Source organism: Zingiber officinale, chromosome 7B (assembly GCF_018446385.1).
Source record: "Zingiber officinale cultivar Zhangliang chromosome 7B, Zo_v1.1, whole genome shotgun sequence".
Lineage (NCBI taxonomy): Eukaryota > Viridiplantae > Streptophyta > Magnoliopsida > Zingiberales > Zingiberaceae > Zingiber > Zingiber officinale.
In genome coordinates this window covers 98322874-98344337 of record NC_055999.1, presented here as the reverse complement: position 1 = coordinate 98344337, position 21464 = coordinate 98322874, and the positions used below count along the sequence as shown (strand labels likewise).

Below are 21464 nucleotides of genomic sequence, written 5' to 3'. Positions count from 1 at the left end.
GGGAGAAAGCATGATGATAGAAGATGAGAGAAAAAAATATGATGAGAGAGAAAGTGTAATGAGAAAAAAATGAGAAGAGAGAGTGTGATGGAAGAGATTGAGGAGAGATAAAAGTATGATTAGAGAGAAAGTGTGATGAGATAGAAAGAGAAAGTGTGATGAGAAGAAAGAGAAAAGAGAGTGTGATGTGAGAGACTGAGGAGAGAAAATGTATGATGAAAGAGAAAGTGTGATAAAAAAAAGAGGGAAGAGAGTGTGATGGAAGATATTAAGGAGAGAGAAAGTGTGATGAGAGAAAAAGTGTAATAAGAAAAAAAGAGGAAAGAAAGTGTGATGAGAGAGATTAAGGAGAGAAAAAGTGGGTGATAAAATGAGGAGAGAGAAAATATGATGAGGAGATAGAACAAGGAGAGAGAAAGTGATATGAAAAAAAAATTTATATAAATATATTTTGATATTTGATATTAAGGGGAAAATTTTTAATTTTGGATCAAGGGTATTTTTGGAATAAGGAAATATTTTGATTGTTGAAAATAAAGTAATGATTCATTGAAGGGGGAGATATGAGAATGAATCATTACCCAATTATAAGGATTAATTCCCTTATTTGTATTTCCATTCCTATAATCGAAACATCAACAATGCCAATTAATGATTGATATTTCCATTTCTCACTCTTATTCCCCTAAACCAAACGCCCCTTAGTTTACATGTGTTTCTAAACATTCGAGTCAACCCAAGCCCGTCGCGGGTCGACTCGCGCGGGTCGCAGTCCTAGGCAGGTCGGCCCGCGACGGGCTTGAGTTGATAAAATTCTAACACAACCTGCTTAAATTGTTTGGTGGGGCGGGCCAACCTAACGAGTCCAATCCAAATTGACGGCTCTATCCACAACATCCAACTTAGGGAGATCAGATCTTCTAGTTCAAAAAAAAAAAATGGACCAGGGGATGGTTTACTTCTAATTACGGTCGGATTGTAATTGTGATCCGGTCGCAATTGATTGCGATTTCTCCCTAGGTTCACCGTCCACATCAGGTTATAGTTTGGATTGAAGCGGACGGCTGGAGGCCGCCCCCTGCTCAGTGCTCGGCAACCTGGACACTTGCTCACTTTCGACGGCCTCCGAGTGATCTTCGACCGCTCGCTTCAATCCAAACTATAACTTGATGGAAACAATGAACTTAGAAAAAATTATAATCAATTACAGTTAGAGATCATGATCAAAATCAGACCGTAATTAAAAATGAACTATCCATCTATTTTCTTTAGACTTGAAGATCTGCTCTCCAACTTGGGAGGCTGAATTGACCCATAGCGATGGGGGCAGTCGGTTAGTCACGAATGATGATAGTTCAAGTCGGAGAGATCCCCCTTTCGTAATTCCACACCCGATACGTCGTCGAAAGGTTGCAACTTGAGTCAGGTTGTGACCGATCTACTTGATCTACTTGCAATTTAGTGTGTGGAAATTCTATATAAATTAGTTTTTTTTTGGCTAAATAACTTTAAACCCCCTTATGTTTTCCTTTCAAAAGCAGTTTGCCCCCCTATATTTAAAAAATGACACTTAGCCCCCCTATGTTTTAAAGAAAAAAAGACAAAAAATAATAAATGACAAAAATAACCCTTTGCTATTTAAATGTTAAATTATGGCTAAATAACTTTAAGCCCCTTTTATTTTTCATCCAAAAGTAGTTTCCCCCTGTATTTAAAAAATGACACTTAGCCCCCTATGTTTTAAAGAAAAAAAGAAAAAAAATAGTAAATGATCAAAATAACTCCTTTAATATTCTAAATGTTAAAATTATTCTAATTGAAACATCCTTATTCAAGGTAACCTTAGATTTTTAGACAAAAAGAAAAGTAAAAATAAAAAATTTCACATAATCGTTGAAAACTTAATCTTAACCAAACTTAATTGATATATAGGTCAAAAATTTCACTTATTCATAAAAAAATCTCACAAAATTTTTACTGGTGCATGTATAAATTTTGTGAGAGTTTTTTTAGAAACAAGTGAAATTTTTGACCTATATATAAATCAGGTTTGATTAAGATTAAGCTTTCAATGATTATGTAAGATTTTTTATTTTTTACATTTCTTTTTGTCTAAAAATCTAAGGTTACTTTAAATAAGGATGTTCAGTTAGAATAATTTTAACATTTAGAATAGTAAAGAAGTTATTTTAGTCATTAACTATTTTTTTCTTTTTTTCCTTTAAAACATAGGAGGCTAAGTGTCATTTTTTCAATACAAGAGGGAAACTGTTTTTGGATGAAAAATAAAAGGAACTTATTTAGCCATAATTTTAACATTTAAATAAAAGTAAGGGCTATTTTGGTCATTTATTATTTTTTTTCTTTTTTCTTTAAAACATAGGGGGGCTAAGTGTCATTTTTTAAATATAGGGGGGCAAACTGTTTTTGGATGAAAAACACAGGGGGGTTAAAAATTATTTAGCCTTTTTTTTTTTAAAAAAGTTATAATGCAGGAAAAGGATGTGACTCGATACTAGCGAAAGAGTCCATATAATATGAACTGCAACGCATGCGTTCGCTTTCAGTTCCGTTCGGGATGTCGCGATGGTGGGCGTCACTATCGCCGCCTCCACTAGCACGAGGACTTCCGGTTCCGAATATACGCTTCGTCGCCGCTTTTAGTTGTGCCTCGGCGCTGGCGGAGGAACTCGCGCTAGCTGTGGCATCGATCGGCCGCATGCATGCCGCGGGCCTCGCCTCGCCTCGCCTTTATCCCCGAGTGGGATGCCTTTCTGCGTCGAGGCGAATGCTCTGCTTCGCGAGGAAACAGGGAGGAAACGACGCGCCCAGTTGGAGGTCGCCGTTGAATAATCTTGGAGCCGAGAATTCAGAAATTTGCTTTGAGGATTTGCAGAGACAGTCGCCTGCTGTCTCTCCGCCACATGCTCGCTCCCCGTCGCTTTCTCGAGTGCCTTTTGTCCGTACGTTGCACCGGTTTCCTGATCTTCCGAGGCTCCTCAGTGTTTCCCGGGGATTTCGTATATAATAATCGTGACGGGAGCTTCTTTTGGGACTACAATAGATCATGAGAACCAGGAAAGGCAGTCGATCTGAGGTATACTCTCTTTGGTCTTCTTCGTTCCTTCTTCTTCTTTTTCTTTTTTCTTTCCTTCTCTAATATTTGTCTTTGAGCAGTCCTTCTGGCCATCCATAGTCGCGAGGAAGTGGCTCAACATCAAGCCCAAGGTTCATGAGTTCAGCGAGGACGAGGTCGAGACCGAGAGCGACGACGACGGTCTGTGCAGACAAATTCTGAACTCGACAGCAGCTTTGGATCGAGTTTCTTGCCCCTAACCTCAAAATCTTTTTTGTTGTTCAAGATGCAAGAATCTCCGGCGGCTTGGGACGTCCGTTCTTCGAAACAGAGGAAAGGGGAAGTACCAACCCCAACAGCAGCGAAGCGTCAGGTTCTTGAACCTTGTCGTGCTGTTTGATCGCATAGCAAAGTGAAATCCGTATCACTTTCTCCGATTTCTATAGCTTGCTCTCTGAAAAATTCTCCAGGAACAGAAACGAGGGTCTCCTCGACGACGAGGCTTAGGAGAAGAAGATCTGAAACTTTGCGGCTTAATTATATAACGAGCAAAGATTTGAGGCCTGTTTCTGCTATCCAAATGAACTCTTTAGATTTTTCCTTAAACTGAATTTTAGTTTGGATCCGTAGGGTGATGATTGGCACATGGAATGTAGCAGGAAGGACTCCTCTGGAAGATCTTCAACTCGATGAATGGCTCGATACTCAAGAGCCTGCTGATTTGTATGTACTTGGGTGAGTAGTCTCTCCATTTTTCTGTGATCGATGAACACGAATTATAAACCTTATGAAGTTTCTTAACATTTCTATTGCAGTTTTCAGGAGGTAGTTCCTTTAAACGCTGGGAACGTGCTCGGAGCAGAGGACAACAGGCCGATCCAAAAATGGGAGGCCATTATAAGAAGAAGCCTGAACAGATCTCTGCAGCCAAAGCCAGTCTACAAATGCTACAGCGCTCCTCTCTCCCCATTGTCATCCTCCTCGGCCCCTCCTGGCACATCCCCAACAACTGCCCATGCCAGGGAGAAACCGAGCCCGCGCTCGAAGAACATCAGCATCATTCATGGCGGGGTCGACTTCGACTGGCCTGAGTACTCACTGGACACCCCTCAGCGACTCCTGGTGCCCGGCAAGAAACTGAGAAGGGTCCTGAGCAGCTCCGCGAGAATCGGACTCGATTGGCTGGACGAGGCCCGAATTCCAGAGCCTCGCGGTTCAGCCGGCGGCGCAGGCATGAAGAGAGTCTGCCACAGTTCAGGGAACCTGGGAATGCTGTGGTCAGAGCAGCAAGCGGCCGCTGACGTCCTCAGCTCACTGAACGACATCTCAGACAGGTCCTCCGAAGAAGAACTGGATAAGTTTGATGTTGGTGCCGAAGAGAGGCCTTCCAAATCGAGCAACGGATACGTCCGCGTCGTCGGCAAGCAGATGGTCGGCATATACATCTCCGTTTGGGTGCGTCGAACGCTCCGACGGCATGTGAACAATCTGAAGGTTTCTCCGGTGGGTGTGGGGCTTATGGGGTACATGGGAAACAAGGTTGTTTGATTTCTCCTCTCTGGGTCTGATACCGAGAAAGCTAAGCTTGAGGTTTCCTTCCTCCTGATTCGATTAGCTCTAATTTTCATGGTGTAGGGATCTGTTTCTGTAAGCATGACCCTTTTCCAGACGCGAGTGTGCTTCGTGTGTTCTCATCTCACTTCGGGGAACAAGGAGGGGGATCAGCAGAGGAGAAACTCCGATGTTTTCGACATCCTCCAGCGCACACGGTTTCGCTCGGTCGTCGACGCCGATCATCAGCCGCAAACGATACCGTCCCACGAGTAAGAGCTAGCTAGCTAGTTACTCCATCAGTAGGTTTTGATCATGTCTGAGCTTTTGTGAATCGAAACAGTCGAATTTTCTGGTTCGGCGACTTGAATTATCGTCTGAATCTGCCGGACGCTGAGGTAAGAGCGCTGGTAGCAAGAAAAAGCTGGGACGAACTGATGAACTATGATCAGGTACTGCTCCCGTCAGTGAATTTTAGCATAATCATGTACGGTTTGATCACTCCATCAGCCATGGCAGCTGAGCAATGAGCTGAGAATCGGCCGCATCTTTGATGGTTGGAAGGAAGGATCGGTGAACTTCCCGCCAACTTACAAATATGAAAGGAATTCCACTAGATACGTGGGAGAAATCGCGAGGGAAGGGGAGAAGAAGAGGTCCCCAGCATGGTATATATATACGTCTCTGAAGTCGTAATTAAATATGAGCATGAACTCGAATGATTTATGCTTCTTCTTTTAGGTGTGACAGGATTCTGTGGCTGGGGAAAGGAATCAGACAGGAATCCTACTGGCGATCTGAGCTAAACCTTTCCGATCATCGTCCGGTGAGCTCTGTGTTTCTAGTCGAAGTTGAAGTGTTTGATCAGAGGAAACTCGAGAGAGTGCTGAACTTCGCCGGCGCTGGATTTCTGGCTCAGAACGAGTGACCATGTTCATCAAGCTTTTGAAGTGGAGGTGGTGCAGTTACTGATATGGAGAATGCCGGCATGGATCGTGTTGATTTTAGTGACAAATTAGTCAAAGACAGAATTCTTCGTCTCTTCTTCTTTCTTTCTTTCTTTTCTTTTCAAACAATTTCAAAATTTTAAAACAGAATATAATGCTAAAATTCAAACACGATTAAAAAAAATGGTGTTTTAAAAATAAATTAAAATAGTTGCATATATAGGAAAAAATATTTAAAATAAATAAAAATGAAATTATTGAAATTCTCTCTGTGATTTATTTATTTATTTATTTTTAAAAAATAGCTTAAAATGCTCTGTCTCTAATCCACTCCCGGACAAAAAATGCCTCGTCTGGCCGGCCGTTGACCCTGTGTTTTCCGCTCTGATACACCTCCTCTCCACTCTCTCTATAAATACCACATGGAACGACACCGGATCCAACGACCGCTCCTTCCCTCGCCTCGCCCCGCTCGAGGTAGAAGAAGCTGAGGCGACGGCGATGGTGACGATGCGCGACGAGGCGTGGGGGCTGCTGCTGCCGCTCGCGGCCCTGGTGGCGGCGATCTGGGTTGCGTGCGGTGGCGCGCGGCGCCTGCATGGGTGGGCGTGGGAGCGGCGGCTCGGGGCCGCGGCTCGCGGCTGCCTGCCGCCGGGAGACATGGGATGGCCGCTCGTCGGGAACATGTGGGCTTTCCTCCGCGCCTTCAAATCCCACGACCCCGATGCCTTCATCGCCTCCTTCCACCGCCGGTCCTCCCTCTGTACCTCTTTCTTCTAACACGTCCATGTTGCTTTTTTTACTTGCCTCTGCTTCCCCAAAATTGAGTTTTTTTATTATTATTATTATTATTTTTTGCTCTTACTTCTTTGGGATCGTTATAGTTTCATTGAATACTTCTTTTTTTGTTCCATTTATGGAAGAAAATTTCGGTTTGAATTTCGTGTGTTCCGAAAATTAATGTTTTTCTCTTTCGATTACGTTATTTTCACCTTATCGATGAATAATTCAATGGAGACGGAGATTGGGATTGCAACAGGAGGGCGATTGGGATTTGGCCTAGGTAATATGAAGAGGAGAGTGTGGGAGGCTATGTAATGTCCGTTTCATGGAAAATGAAAGGTTGACTTCGACAAATTTTGTACTATTACATGGTGAGAGGACTGCCAAATACTGAATAGAAAATAGTATTAGATTAGTAAAACTCACTTTGTAATGATCAAATTATACCACATTCATGAGTCCTTTCGATTATGCTGATGCCCTATGTCAATGCATGAGGCATCCATGAATAGAAAATAGAACTCTTTCTAGTGTCTACCCCTGTGGACTTTGGTTGTTGTTTGTACAATAGAATTCAACAGCACTAATCCTCACTGCAGGCAGCTTACTTATGAAATTTTGATCGTTGAGATCATCTTGTAAAGTTTTTAGTCATTGCTTTCTGTTAGAAGTTTTTCTAATCTACTAAGGAAGGTTTGTGATTCAGTAAATGAGGATCTCCACCCAAATTTTGTTGTTAAATTTGAGTTGAAATATTTTTCTCCTACTCCTTGATAAATTTATAAAGCATATATTTATTGTACTTTAAATCTTTGGTTAATCTATTAACTAAAAAAATCCTTTCTCCTTGGCCACCTTCAAGAATTTTAGTCCACAACTTCTTGCTCACAAAACATTATTCTGGGATAACGATGTTTTTTTTTACTTTGTGGTCACGCTGATGGCACGTTGTCTTCACTGAAGCTGTGGGGCACATTCCATTATGGGCACTAATATTATGGAGTTCCTAGATATGACATGGGACCCAACAAGGATTGGTATCGGCAAATCCCCATGCCACCTTGCTTCAGATCCATCGATGATTTCAATTTCCAACCCGTTTCAGATACAAGCCACTGAATGCTATTAATCAGGTTCTTTATGTGAAAAAAATTCAGCAAAATCAATCCTTTAAGGCAAAGATTCATTTTAATATGGGGCACAAAGTTACTTCTAAATGGTTTCTGGATTCGAGTCATAACAATCTACATGATACGTTTGTCAGTTGTCTTCTAAATATATCTTGAACTAGTGACTAAAGTAGAGTTATTTGTTTTTCTTAAATATGTAGTGTTATTTGGATGAATTGAATTGAATTCCCAGGAGCTCTTCAGCTTCTTGTTCTGTGTGCTTTCTTGTTGCTGACAAATTCTCTGTTGGGGATAAAATATTAAACGCAGCCTGTGCAATTCTTGTCCTCCATGGTGGACTGGTGATTGTTCGGTTGTGTAGATGTCTGGGTTGGAATCATTCTTTTCTGGTTGGATGTCTTTTTCCTTTATGGGGCCTTGGTTTTAATCCACTTCTGATTGGTTTTACTAAGAGGTTGAATGTGGAGCAGACGTTTATAAGGACAAAGTACAGGAAACGAATTACAGTCAGTCCAACCAAGGTCTTGTTTCTAGTTCGGCCTCTCTTTCCTAGCAGATATTCTACAGTTTCTCTTTCTCAAATTTGTTTGGTTCTTTGCACATTACTGGAAGCTCATTTAATTTTGCTGAAAGACAAATTTGCTTTTCATCCCAGTTTGCCTTTCGGAACACTGTTTATTGTCCTGACATGTTTTATCATCTTGAGTTTGTAGCATTGACTAGTTTGTGGACCACAAATGAGTCATGGCTTCCCCTTTAATGTTTATCGTATTAAAACTAGTGGCTGGCACCCGACAAATTATCAATAATATAATCATTATCAGAGTTGTTAAGTTGTTTTTGTCTCAATTATTTTGGTTTGGCTGTATGAAGATTATCCTTCTGTTGAGCTTAACGGTATAACATAGTGGCAAATATAGTGAATAGCAAGGAAAAGTGGAAAATGCTTTCCTTCTGAATTTACTGCTAGAAACTAGCCACAAAAAGGAATGAGAACCTAACATTGTAAGAATCGTTTGTGCGATTTGAATTTATAGCTTGTGGTCTCTTCACTGTTAGTATCAATAACTAAGTCATGACACCCTCCGTTTGTTTAATTCTTGGTGCAGATATGGACACACCGGAATATACAAGGCCTTCATGTTTGGAAACCCAACAATCATGGTCACAGCGCCGGAAATCTGCAAACAAATCTTAATGGATGATGATCATTTTGTGCCTGGATGGCCTAAGTCAACAAATGAGCTTATTGGAAAGAAATCATTCATAGCCATCGGTGTAGAAGAACACAAGCGGTTAAGACGACTCACAGCAAATCCTATAAATGGTTATGAAGCACTCAATACCTATCTCCAGTTCATAGAAAATACTGTGTTATCATCTTTGGAAAGGTGGGCTAGTATGGGATCGATAGAGTTCCTTACAGAGCTACGGAGGTTTACATTTAGAATTATTATGAAAATATTTCTCTGCTCAGAAGATGAGATTCTTATGGAATCATTGGAAAGTGTTTACACTAATCTGAATTATGGAATGAGAGCTATGGCTATCAACTTCCCTGGATTTGCTTACCATAGAGCATTGAAGGTAATGACTCTCTGCATGTGACATACATGGTATAATACAATTCCAGTTTTTAGTCACTTAAAAGTATTAAGTTTATAAATAATCTTTGTATGAGAAATCTGTAAATAGCTTTGCATATGTGCATAGAAATCTGTAAAGAGTTTCTTTTACTATTTTTCATGCAATAAAATTGTGTTCTTATTTATCACTGTCTAGAGATTGCCATGAAGGAACTTTTTCTTATACAGCTACATTCTTGGAGCTAGAATCTCTGTACTAGCTTGGATTTGCCCTTGATTGGTTGAGTGATCTTATTCTTTTAGTTTAAGATAAACACATAGATGATGGCGTGGCTAAAACACCAATTAAGTGCTTATCTTGAAATTATGCTAAGCTGTGTTGAACAAGTTTCATCTGAAAATTTTAGCGACAACTAGAAGAGTGATTTGTTTTCATATTTGAAGGTCTCTATTGCTGATGTTCCAAAACCATTTTATTCCAAATTGTTTCTGCTAGGCTAGAAGAACACTGGTGGCAGTTCTCCAGGGTGTTCTTGATGAAAGAAAGGCTACGAGGACAAAAAGTTTCACTCCAACAAAAAAGGACATGATGGACAGGTTAATGGACATTGAAGATGAAAATGGTAGAAAATTGAGCGATGAAGAGATCATTGATGTGCTAATTATGTACCTCAATGCTGGCCATGAATCGTCCGGGCATATAACCATGTGGGCAACTGTATTTCTTCAAGAAAATCCAGAAATTTTTGAGCAAGCAAAGGTAGCATATGTCTATCAATCACCATTTTCCTAGGCATCTTAATCTGACAGTTCAAAATTATGATACCTTGTAGTTAGAGCAAGAGGAAATTCAAAGAAATATGCCACCTACTCAGAAGGGTCTAACAATGAAGGAGATCAGGAAGATGGAATATCTTTCGAAGGTTTGGATAGCTTCTATTGCAGAGCTATTAGTATCAGCAATAATGTATTCATGACCTGCCAAAATTTCTAATTCAATTTCAAGCTTCTTAGTGACTTATGTTTATATCGAGTCTTGACACCAATTTTTTCTTGTTCTTTCTAAAGGTTATAGATGAGACGTTACGCATAGTTAACATCTCATTTGTGTCTTTCCGGCAAGCGACAAAAGACACGTATATCAATGGTACTTATAGGAGCTACTAATCACTAATCATTTGCTCAAACTTGGCCAATGTAGAATAACATGCAACTACAGGTTATTCAATACCGATGGGATGGAAAATTCAGGTTTGGTACAGAAGTGTTAACTTGGATCCTCAATTGTATCCTGACCCTAAGAAGTTCAACCCATCTCGATGGAATGTAAGTAGAAAACTGATTTCCTCCCTCTTCCAATTCTCAGATGTACATCCTGCAGTTTCCTTTGATCATAAAACATTACTTATTCGCATATCCAGGATTTTATACCGAAAGCCGGAAGCTTTCTTGCCTTTGGAGCAGGAAGCAGGTTGTGCCCAGGAAACGAACTAGCCAAACTAGAGATATCTGTATTCCTTCACCATTTCCTTCTTAAGTATCAGTAAGCTCTTTGATACTTCAATTTGAGTTTCAAAATGTTCCTTCTTATAAGAGTCATCATCTTCTTTGCCCACCTGCAGGCTTACAAGGCTAAATCCACACTGCCAAGTTCGATACTTGCCTCATCCTCGGCCCGTCGATAATTGTCTGGCGAAAATCACAAGGATAAAAGATGAATAGTGTAAAGGACATGCTGCTGAGACATCTGAATGGTGCTGTTCTTTATGTACTATGTCAAAGTAAATAAGTTTTAAGGTGGAAAGGTTTGCTTTCTTTAGGCTTCAAATCTACCAGTGAAGTTCCAAAGTGTATATATATATATGTTGATGCCCGGGATCAGTGAGATCCACTGCCTTGTATCATTTATCATTTACTAAGAATATAATCGTGTGTTTGGTCTCGTAATTGAGCCTATCAAAATGAGTCAACAGCTAGTCGAATGGGTAGATTGAGCTAACCGAATGAGTAAATTGCACGAACCGGATGATGAATCAAATGAATCGGTTGAACGAGCCGAGAGAGGACTAGATATAGGCCAACCATGTTAGGCAGAGATTGCCCAAGATTTTGATCCTTAAAGCTAAAATAAATTGGATTATTGATTTCAAAAATGTATTAAGATTAAGTTTAAAAATATTCAATGAACTATTAAATTAAGTCAATGCCAACACACCCAATTTTTCTACACATAACATTATAAATCTTAGAATATTCTTAAATTCGTTGACCAAGTTTTCTAGCTCAAATGATTACAATCGTCAACACAAAATCTCCAACAACTTCGGATCTCGATCTACTTCAATTTTTGTGTCTTAATTATTTTTAAATACCGAAAATTATCCTTCTTTCCTTCTATCAAAGTATTATATATCTTTCAAAGTAGGAGGTGAAGGCGAGACTATACTAAACTTGAAAAGATAGATAAAGGAAGCAAGACAATCTCAATATGCATCGATCGGGGAGTACAACACGAGCATCGGACGAGTTCCACATAAGCATGGCAGCCCAAGCAATGGGGGGCTCGTACTCGGCTGTAGGATTGCGATCGAGCATTGACATGGACCACCACCTCTCCCCTTACCACCCTCAATCGGAGGTCGAGAAGAAAGAAGTAAATCGAATCAAAGTGGCCGAGAATATGGTTCATATGATTCCCTTTGTCATCCTCCTTTGCACCATTGTACTTTGGTTCTTTTCTCATCCTACAGGCACGCCATGTGTTCCTTTTCTTTCGATTCACTTTACTCGGTTTACCATTTCTTTATATCGATATATCGATCTATTTATTTGCTACCTTTCTATCTTCATTTAACAGGGGAGATTCATGTTGTTAGCAAAGACGACACCTTGGTGGCAAAGATCAAGAACACTCCCTTCCATAGCAACACAAATTGGAATGGCTCATCGATGACCATTGGCATCGAGGATCTTGACCCGATCGATGGAATGGATATGAAACACAATTTGAAAATTAAAAGTAGAAAATACTTCAATTAACCATCCAAATAGTTTCTTATTCGAATAAATCGATGGCTTTTACTTTTTCTCAAATCAAGTTAAACAAATTTTGTTTAGTTAACTTTTAGTATTATTTTTTTTTTCTCTTCATCGACTTGAGCTAATCTTTTATTTTTTTTGATGTATGAGAATTGAGTAGGTTGATACAATTGGATCTACTCTAGTTTAATGATTTAATTTATTTATTAAATTTGTGATTCGATAAGAGACTAAACACATTAATCTGTATATGGAGTCATGGAGAGATTAAATTTTATAAGTATTTTGATGATTCTAAAGCTTTAAAGGTATCTAATATTTTAATAAATATATTTAGAATTTTAAAATCGTCCCTCAAACTTCTAGTCATCCACATTCTAAATTTATTTAATAGAATTATGATATAATATTTTAATGATTTGAAAATTTTAAAAGGCATTTAGAGAAAGTGAATTGTAAAATATAATTGTATTAAAGTCTTTAAAAAATTCACTATAAATTTAGATAATCAATTTAATATGATATTAAAAAAATGGTAACAATTTATCGGACGAAGTCCGTCACTTTTAGGACTGATTGAAAGCTTCCAGATTATCTTCCTCTCTCTTTCACATACATTCTTTCTTTCTCCCTCGATAAATTCGAGCTGCAGCTCTTCCTCAACGTTGAACTTCAACACCAAAAGACGATTTCGTAATTATTAATCTTTAAAATAATAATGGATACATAAGAGAGATATTTAATTTAACTATACTGAAATTTGAACCCTAAATTTTAAATTAATAATACCTCAAGCGCTAGTCACTAAATCTTTCCGAGGGCTAATAAGTGGCTCTATCTTGATTCAAATAATTGAATATCTGGATTTTAAAAAAATATCTATAAAAATTTAATTTTAACATAAATTTAGATTAAGAAATTCATAGCAACAAGCAATTGTATCTCTTACAAATTGATTATTTTTTAAAAATACCATTATGATTTTAAAATTATTAAAACATTTTTATAATTTTTAGACACTTATGATTTTATTCTTAATATTAATATTAATATGGAGATAAAATAACAAGAATTTTAGAAATATGATAGTATTTTGATAATTTAAAGATTTTTAAAAATAAAAGTAGGCAATTTTTTTTTTCAGGAATTCAGGGGTGCCAAATGAATTTTTTTACTAAAAGTAGTGGTCGTTCATGACTTTCGTTCGGCTATTCTTCGTCGTCACAAGCTGGCGGAGGAATCGAAGAGCAGCGGTTGGCAAAATCCTCGCCGAGAAGCTTCCTCTGTAGATTTCTCGTTGGCATCTTTTGGAGGTGACGATCACGCCAAAGAAAAGATTCAATCTTTTTCGAGGAGCAAGGCACGGCAGAGACGTCGAGCAGATAAGTTTTCTCGCTGCTTTGATCCTTTGCGCGAGTGGTTTGTTCTTTTGGCGGAAGCTAGCTTTTTGATTCTTTTTAGACGGTCGGAAATGACGCATCTGCTAATTTAGGATGCTATATTACCTTCAGATCTGCGGAGGTTGTGTCAATGGAGCTAGTAAGGTAGGAGAGGCTAGTCCTTTGACGCAGGATTAGGGTTTCACGAACTCATTGTCTTCGTCAATTCTCACTCTTTGTTTAATTATTTGAACGTAGTAAAGAGCAAGTTTGAATCTTGAAACAAGCTAGCATTTTGTTTTAGTAGTAAGCCAAGAAAAGATTCTGTTCCTCCCCCTTTTGAAGAGAAAAGGAAGTGAAGAAAAGAAATAAAGTTAATAACCGCGAATGGGTAAGTCTACTGGCAAAAAGAAGAATTCTGGAGCTCAGTTTAACGGTGTCGATGATGCAAACTCAAGAAATAGCAAATCCAACGAGCATAATCTGGGAGTATTAGAGGAGGATACAGCAAACTATTTGGGAATGGCACGCAATATGATAGAGGATGGGAACAAATTGTTCCAGAAAAGGGACTACAAAGGATCTCTGCTCAAATATGAAAATGCTGTAAGGCTTCTTCCTAAGAATCACGTCGATACTGCATGCCTGCACAGCAACATTGCTGCTTGTTACATGCAGATGGGCCCTGACTACGACCGAGCAATAGATGAATGTAATCTAGCTCTTAAGGCATCACCCAGGTACACTAAAGCTTTATTGAAAAGGGCTAGATGTTATGAAGCCTTGAATAGATTTGATTTGGCTTGTGAAGATGTCACTCTTGTTTTGGAATCAGAGCCTTACAATTTAACAGCCTTAGAGATATCTGAGAGGGTAAGTAAAGCGATGGAGAAGAACAATGTCATGGTGGATGACAGTGCTGTTTTAAAAATCCCAGATATTGGAGTAGTGAAAGAGAGCAGCAAGAAGAAGAAGAAAAAGAAGAAGAAAAGGAGCCACAAAGTCGAGGAGAATGTGGTTCTCACAGAGGAGAAGCACATTGAAGTTAAGGAAGAACCTATAAAAGTAGTGAAGTTAGTCCTTGCAGAGGATATCAGATGGGCCCAAATACCAGCTAATTGCAGCATATCATATTTGAGGGAAATTGTTCACAAGAAATTTCCAAGCTTGAAAACCTTCCTTATCAAATATAGAGACAAAGAGGGGGATTTGGTGACCATCACCGCAGCTAAGGAACTAGGGTGGGCGGAAGAGTCTGCAGATCCACAAGGTTCTGTCAGATTATATCTTAGTGAAGTTACTCCTGAGCATGAACCATCCCTTGAGGATACGGAAACTTCTTTGAGAGGGCAGGAAAGAATAGGTAATCACAGTGAAGAATTATTGAGCATGGGGAATGACAAGGAAAAGATTTCAACGACATACATTGATGAATGGGTTGTGCAATATGCCCACCTTTTTAAGAAGCATCTGGGTTTCAGTTCTCATTCATCTCCAGATCTTCATGAACTTGGTATGGAGCTCTATTCTGGGGCAATAGAAGATACAGTTACAAGCGAAGAAGCCCAGGAAATATTTAATCTTGCTGAAAGTAATTTTCAGCAAATGGCGGCACTTGCTTTATTTAATTGGGGAAATGTTCTTCTAGCTCGTGCTAGGAAGAAGTTGTTCTTGGCAAAAGATTCATCCAATGGATTAGTTCTTGAAAAGGTAAAAGATGCCTACAACTGGGCTCAGATTGAATATATCAAGGCAGGTAATAAATATGAAGAAGCCTTGAAAATTAGATCTGACTTCTATGAAGGACATATCGCCCTTGGTCAACAACAGTTTGAGCTAGCAAGACTTACATGGTATCATGCTCTTGGGAGCAAGGTAGATTTTGCTGTGTGGCCTTCAGCAAAACTCTTTGAGTTATTAAAAAACTCCGAGGATAATGTTGGACAGGGGTTAAAGATGTGGGAAGAGAATCCAGAAAACCAGTGGCCCAATAAACTGACTAAACCTAGAGGGGAAAAGGTCCTCTCAGAGAAGATGGTACTGGGTGGTAATTTCAAAGAGCTCTCAATCAGTGATGCAACCAAACTGGCCACCAATGTAAAGTCTCAGGTAAACATACTATGGGGAACTATACTCTATGAGCGGTCTATGGTGGAATTCAAATTAGGCATTCCCATTTGGGAAGAATCTCTCATGAAGGCAGTAGAAAAATTGAAGATTGCAGGAGTTTCCCCTATTGAGGTTATTGATTTTGTCAAAATGCACTGTGCCAATGGAATTCCCCATGAAGGTAAAAGAGATTTCTGGTTCATATGGCACATCACTTGCGTAATTAATTTAAACCCCTCAAATATGCAACATCTATTCTAAATCATTACCTCCTTACATTTGAATGGATCAGTTCATTTAGATATGATGCTGTGATACTACTTTCATCGATACAAATTGTTGAAATGCAATTTTCCTTGTTCTGCATTTTTATGAATTCTGCAAACAACCCATCAAGGTACTGCTTTTCTCATTGAAATTTTACATGCCACCACGTGGACTTCTAGACGAACACTTCTCTAATCATGTATTTAAATTTTGTATTGAAGCCAAGTTCAACTGAATGTCGAATTTTTGCTGTTCCCCATGCTAGTTAGTAACACTCAGATCAGCTCCAGGTGTTGGTGCCAGAAAGACACTAGTGCACTAACAAGGATCTACTGAAGATCTTCGTTTTGAACTATTAATGCAGACAATATTGTCACACTATTTTGTTGTTGAACAACAGCCTTTGTGCATGCTCTCCAAGTGCTAATATATGCAAACACAGTCATTGGATGGGAGTTGCACAGAAGCCCAGACGTGCCATTGGCTTAACCATTTTGCATGGGAATGTTTAATTCTAATTGTTCAATAAATATAGTCCACATTCCATTAACAAAGAACTCCTCAGAATTTGTAATTTGAGTCCTCATGTGTTTTTTTTTTATTGCCAAGTTGTTAGACCTCTAAATGTACCTCACTACTCAGATGCCTCATGGAACACAAAAACTCCCAAGTACACTTGACAAAATAATCTTTTAATCAATATCAATGTATCAATGCATGCTAGGATTGGAAAATAATGTCAGCGCTGTGTTTTTACTGGATTACAGGGCTGGCCTTCATGATTGATGAGATAGTTCAGGCATCAAATGAACTATATGATGCTAAAATGTGGATGAGTAGCGTCTCATCTCTTCGTCTCGATCCATTATTTCACCAAAAGGTTTATCTTGCACCAGATCATGAAAAGTGTATGATAATCAATACCAGCAGAAGTCAGACCTCATGAAGCTTCCTACACAAGGGAGGTGACTATAGACTTTCTTTTTTTCTTCACTTTTTAATTTTCCTTAGTTAAGTTTATTTATTTACAGATATATTGAAATTGTTAGATTAGTAACTGTTGTTTAAGTCTTGAACATATTGAATTCTAATTCAGATCAACTCTCAAATGCTCATCTGTCAAAATGGTTTATTTATTTCATGTTGGGTGAATTTATACAAAAGCTTGGGTTATCTCAAATTATTTAACTTTGTATTTCAAGAAATTCAGATCAATTCCCTAAGATCATGTGTTGGGTGTAACAGAAACTCTCAATTGACTATTGCATTATGAGAACAAGAGATACTCTTAAAAATTGGCACTGTACAATTACTCTGATATTGTTTGAAGAGCTGAGTTCTTGTTCTTAGTCGGAAATTAGTTTGTCTGGTTGAATGACACTTAAATGGAATTAACCTGTACTGACATATATGAAAGGTAATAACTTTACTATTACGGGATTAATTTTTTTTATTTTTTCTTTAAAATATTAGAAATTATTGTAACCGATTCAGAAGAATGCAATTCAGAAGTATGGTAACGAATATATAATTTTCTGAAATTCTATTGGGCATGAAATTGGGCAATCTAAAAACATTCCACAGTGTTTTAAGATTTTATGAAACGCTGAGCAAATCGAATTTTTCTAAGATTATTTTCCAAAAAATGCAGCAGAAATTACTAAAATGTTTTGCTGGAATTAGTTAATGAAACTCTATCAATTTAAGTTCTAATTACTAGGGTAAATGGTTGTTATAATAAATTATTATAATAAGTAATTAGTTAAAAAAAATTATTAATTATATTTCCGTTAATTAGAAATTATTTTTGTTGGCAATATATAATCGCTATAAATAGTATTTGCTTTTGACAAATTAAATAAAGTAATAATTTATTTCTTTATATATCTTTTATATCTTCTCCAATTTCACAGACCTCGCTCCTCTCTCAACTGCAACGTCTAAAGAAAACACAAAACTTCAATATGGATGATGATGCTCACGATTGGTCATTGCTTCCTCTTCCCGCTGAGCAATTGATGACTAATGTACCTTTTTATCTATACCTTCAATAATGAATTCACTGGGATGACAGATTTTACCTTTTACTATCATTATTCTTCTTTCAAATTTTCTCCCATGCCTCCGCTCCATGGCATGTGTTATGCTGGCTCTAATGTCAGTTGAGTTGCCTTTGCTGATTTAGCTTTTAACATTAGCCTCATTCAAGTTTTCTCCCGTGTCAGATAATGAGCATTGCTCCTCATTCAAGTTTTCTCCCGTGCGTCCACTCTATGGCATGTGTTATGCTGGATCCAATGGTTGTTGGGTTGCCATTGTTGATTTAGCTTTTAACACCAGCCTCTTGAATCCTCTTACTGGTGCCCAAATTCATCTCCCTTCTTTAGGGAGGAGTCTTTAATGAAAACGCATCATTCAGACGTTCATAATTGTAGACGCGTCCTCTCTTTACAACATTATTGGACCTTTATAATTTATTCTTTTGCCTCAAAAACATTCAATCCTCCTTCAACTTGTTTAAACTTTTATTTTCATACCTAACATTCAGTCCTCTATGACTTGTCAACATTTTAACTATTGTCAAGTGTTCAGTCAGTCTTAATCTATTTGAATTTCACTCTTATTAAGTGTTGCTCTAATAAATTCTCCTTTTACTTGTTGTCTTGCTTTCATTAATAAACATATTTGTTGTCTTGCTTTCATTAATAAACATATTGATTAAATATCAAAATTCAATTCGAGTTAACTCGAGCTTGATCAATGACCTAGTTACTTAGACCTGAAGTCAATTACACCGACAATCTTCCTCTCTAACAAACTCTCTTGTTACTTATCAATTAGCATTTTGCTCTCGCCAATAAATATATTAATTAAACATTGAACTCAACTCAAGTGGACTTGAATTGCACCAACAAATTAATCGATTGATGATATTCCATAAGCTCAGTAAAACTAAATCCAAGTCTAATAACTAATTAATCAATTAATAATTAAATATTAAATTCAACGGAATGATAATTATGTTCTTCTTTGCATGTTTATTCTATTTACTCTTAGCAATCATTCAACTCTAATGTTTTTCATCCAAAAAACATTAAAATCTTTTATAAATACGCACAAAAATTATCCTTTTTCAACTACTGTAACCATGAGTGCATCAAATCCTTTACCTCTCTACAACAACGAGGGAAAAATATTATGCAAGGCTTGCCAAAGGAGAATCCTAGAGTTGCCAGGTATGTATTAGAAAAAGATCTTAAAGGCACAATAATAAGTTTCACAGACGTCTTAAGTTTGAATGTCGGAAGTGCGATAATGTTTTTGAAACCGAAGCAGAAAGAGAAATCCATGAGGAGGAAGGAAAAAAATAAATAGTAAGTTTTACATTATTTTATTAATTTTAATTGGTATTAGTTACTTCTTTATTTAATTAATTTTTCTTGATTTTTTTTACAGGAATATTTTGGAATATCATGGTTCAAGACCTTTTTAATTAGATGTCTTATGAATTAGATATATAGTTTCCTTTAATGTTGTGTCTTTAAGCAATGTCTTTCATGAATATTTACTTTCATGTTGTGTCTTTAAGCAATGTCTTATAGCTATAAATAGTTTCCCTTTTAAGTTATGTAACATAAAATAAAATTCTGAATTACATGTAGTAAAGATGGTAGTACATTTCCAAATAATATAATTTCCCAGATTTGATTGCTTTTCTGTAAGCCGGGAAAAAGAATTATCCAATAAATAATTATTATTATAGAATAAATCATTTGTTAGAATTTAAAATTCTATTAGATATGAAATTGTGCAATGCCACCAAAAACTGTTTTAAAATTCCAAAGTGTTTTCAAGATTTTGAGAAACAGTACACAAATAAAAAAAATGCAGCCGAAAACTCCATGTAAATCATTTGCTAAAATAAATTATTATAATAAGTAAAATTATATTAAATAAAATTTTATTAATTAGATTTCTGTTAATTAAAAATAATTTTTGTTGACTAAGCAACCTAATATATCTATAAATAGTATTTACCTTCGAGAAATTAAATATAGTAAAGAAATTATTTCTTTACATCTTTATTTTTTCTATCTTCTTCAATTTCATTTATTTCTTTATGTCTCTGTTCTCCAATTTCATATAGCTCTCGCCCCTCTCTCTCTCTCAACAAAATATACAACATTCAAATATGGAAGACGATGCTCACGACTGGTCGTTGCTTCCTCTTGATCTTCTCAGAAAACTAGGAGAGAAGCTACACTTCCCACATCGTGTCGTGTTTCGTACGGTATGCAAGTCTTGGTGCTCGGCTCTCCCTTCTATTGTTTTTCCATACCCTTGGCTTCTTCTTCCCGCCGAGCAAATCGATGACTCATGTACCTTTTTATCTTTATCTTCAGATAATGAGCATCGCTCCTCATTCAAGTTTTCTCCCGTGCCTCCACTCTATGGCATGTGTTATGCTGGATCTAATGGTAGTTGGGTTGCCATTGTTGATCTAGCTTTTAACACCAGCCTCTTGAATCCTCTTACTGCTGCCCAAATTCATCTCCCTTCTTTCCTTCCCCTTCCTCGTGTCGAACCTTTACCTAATTGTGGCGGTTACCTATGCCATAATACTGATCATTCAAATTCTTACTTTTTTGAATTTGAAACTTGCCGTGACTATTTCATAAAGAAAGTCGTTTTCTCCTCAAATCCAACTCCCCAAAATCACACGGCAATGGTTATTCGTCACGAATATCCAACAGCCTACACTAAAGCAGGGATGTCTAAGTGGACAAGTCTAGACTTTCCCGTGCTCGATATTATCTATCACGACGGATTGTTTTACATTCTAAGATGTGTTTCAGAGGTTGTTGCGTTCGACCTAAGTGGAGATAATCCGGTCAAAAGAGTTATCATTGATCTATTCAATAGTGATATTGAACTCTCTGACTCCTTCTTGTCGAGAAGCTATGTGCATCAGGATAAGTATCTAGCATTCTCGAGCACCGGCGAACTGTTCCTAATTATGAGATGTAATATTTATACAGATGATTCGACAAAGTTTGAGACGGAAGGATTTATGATTTTGAAGTATAATTGCGAGAGTAGTTCCTGTTGGGATGAAGTTAGATGTTTGGAAAATCAATCTCTTTTTATAGGCATGAACAATGCCTATTTATTATCGATTGAAGGTTTTAGTGGACTCAGAGCTAATTGCATCTACTTCACCGACACTTTTGAGGGAATAAACTGCAATATTGTTACGGGTAGAGCAAATCCGGATATTGGCCTCTTCGATTTGGAACAAGAAAAGATTGAGCTTTGTTGTATGCCGTATGACAAACTGCTGCCTCCGCCAATTTGGTTCCTGCCATCCATCGAGAGTTATGAATGATGATGATCATGTGTAATCTTTCTCTCTCTCTTTTTTTTTTATATAAAAGAGAAAAACAATGTAGAGTGAAAACTCTTATAATGTTTATTTTTATTTTATTTGTAAATAAGGAAATGTCTCAATAACAGCAAGGTTGCAAGCTCATGGCCAATTCAGGGCTGCGAGCTTGTGAGATCCCAGCCAAGCCACAATATATCGTGAGATCCCAACT

General features: G+C 37.6%; 4 protein-coding genes across 8 annotated transcripts; all 4 read left to right on the top strand.

The window, feature by feature from the left end:
• Positions 1–2681: 2681 nt before the first annotated feature.
• On the top strand, positions 2682–5667 carry LOC122006464 (type I inositol polyphosphate 5-phosphatase 2-like). Of its 2 annotated transcripts, none has more exons than XM_042561980.1 (10): positions 2682–3097; positions 3178–3277; positions 3363–3449; positions 3547–3637; positions 3707–3811; positions 3892–4615; positions 4712–4899; positions 4971–5079; positions 5147–5295; positions 5378–5667. In XM_042561980.1, the coding sequence occupies exons 1-10, from the start codon at positions 3068–3070 to the stop codon at positions 5553–5555; spliced, it is 1761 nt and encodes a 586-aa protein (XP_042417914.1). In that variant the 5' UTR covers positions 2682–3067; the 3' UTR covers positions 5556–5667. The 2 variants fall into 2 exon arrangements, with proteins under 2 accessions (XP_042417914.1, XP_042417913.1); XM_042561979.1 differs by having other exon boundaries at positions 2686–3097; positions 5369–5667.
• Positions 5668–5917: 250 nt separating this feature from the next.
• On the top strand, positions 5918–11015 carry LOC122006465 (ent-kaurenoic acid oxidase-like). 4 transcript variants are annotated; one of them, XM_042561982.1, is made up of 8 exons: positions 5918–6326; positions 8597–9074; positions 9570–9833; positions 9907–9996; positions 10142–10220; positions 10293–10399; positions 10495–10642; positions 10696–10827. In XM_042561982.1, the coding sequence occupies exons 1-7, from the start codon at positions 6076–6078 to the stop codon at positions 10618–10620; spliced, it is 1395 nt and encodes a 464-aa protein (XP_042417916.1). In that variant the 5' UTR covers positions 5918–6075; the 3' UTR covers positions 10621–10642; positions 10696–10827. The 4 variants fall into 4 exon arrangements, with proteins under 4 accessions (XP_042417916.1, XP_042417915.1, XP_042417917.1 ...); XM_042561981.1 differs by having other exon boundaries at positions 5919–6326; positions 10495–10616; positions 10696–11015; XM_042561983.1 differs by lacking the exon at positions 5918–6326 and adding an exon at positions 7206–7490 and having other exon boundaries at positions 10495–10616; positions 10696–11015.
• A 2294-nt stretch (positions 11016–13309) lies between these two features.
• LOC122006463 (protein PHOX1-like) lies at positions 13310–16976 on the top strand. Its single transcript, XM_042561978.1, has 3 exons — positions 13310–13656; positions 13750–15781; positions 16635–16976. Exons 2-3 carry the CDS (start codon positions 13879–13881, stop codon positions 16811–16813), a joined length of 2082 nt encoding a protein of 693 aa, XP_042417912.1. The 5' UTR covers positions 13310–13656; positions 13750–13878; the 3' UTR covers positions 16814–16976.
• Positions 16977–20593: 3617 nt separating this feature from the next.
• On the top strand, positions 20594–21253 carry LOC122004608. Its single transcript, XM_042559468.1, has one exon. The coding sequence runs from the start codon at positions 20594–20596 to the stop codon at positions 21251–21253; it is 660 nt and encodes a 219-aa protein (XP_042415402.1).
• The last annotated feature ends 211 nt before the right edge of the window (positions 21254–21464 follow it).

Excerpts from the sequence above, each read along its gene's own strand:
- LOC122006463 (XM_042561978.1), top strand. The coding sequence starts at position 13,879 with ATGGGTAAGTCTACTGGCAAAAAGAAGAATTCTGGAGCTCAGTTTAAC. Across the intron at positions 15,782-16,634 it reads CAATGGAATTCCCCATGAAG|GGCTGGCCTTCATGATTGAT; the intron begins GTAAAAGAGATT and ends ACTGGATTACAG.
- LOC122006464 (XM_042561979.1), top strand. The coding sequence starts at position 3,068 with ATGAGAACCAGGAAAGGCAGTCGATCTGAG. Across the intron at positions 5,080-5,146 it reads AACTGATGAACTATGATCAG|CTGAGCAATGAGCTGAGAAT; the intron begins GTACTGCTCCCG and ends CAGCCATGGCAG. Across the intron at positions 5,296-5,368 it reads AAGAAGAGGTCCCCAGCATG|GTGTGACAGGATTCTGTGGC; the intron begins GTATATATATAC and ends TTCTTCTTTTAG.
- LOC122004608 (XM_042559468.1), top strand. The coding sequence starts at position 20,594 with ATGGTTATTCGTCACGAATATCCAACAGCCTACACTAAAGCAGGGATG.
- LOC122006465 (XM_042561981.1), top strand. The coding sequence starts at position 6,076 with ATGGTGACGATGCGCGACGAGGCGTGGGGGCTGCTGCTGCCGCTCGCG. Across the intron at positions 9,075-9,569 it reads CTTACCATAGAGCATTGAAG|GCTAGAAGAACACTGGTGGC; the intron begins GTAATGACTCTC and ends TGTTTCTGCTAG. Across the intron at positions 9,997-10,141 it reads AGATGGAATATCTTTCGAAG|GTTATAGATGAGACGTTACG; the intron begins GTTTGGATAGCT and ends TTCTTTCTAAAG.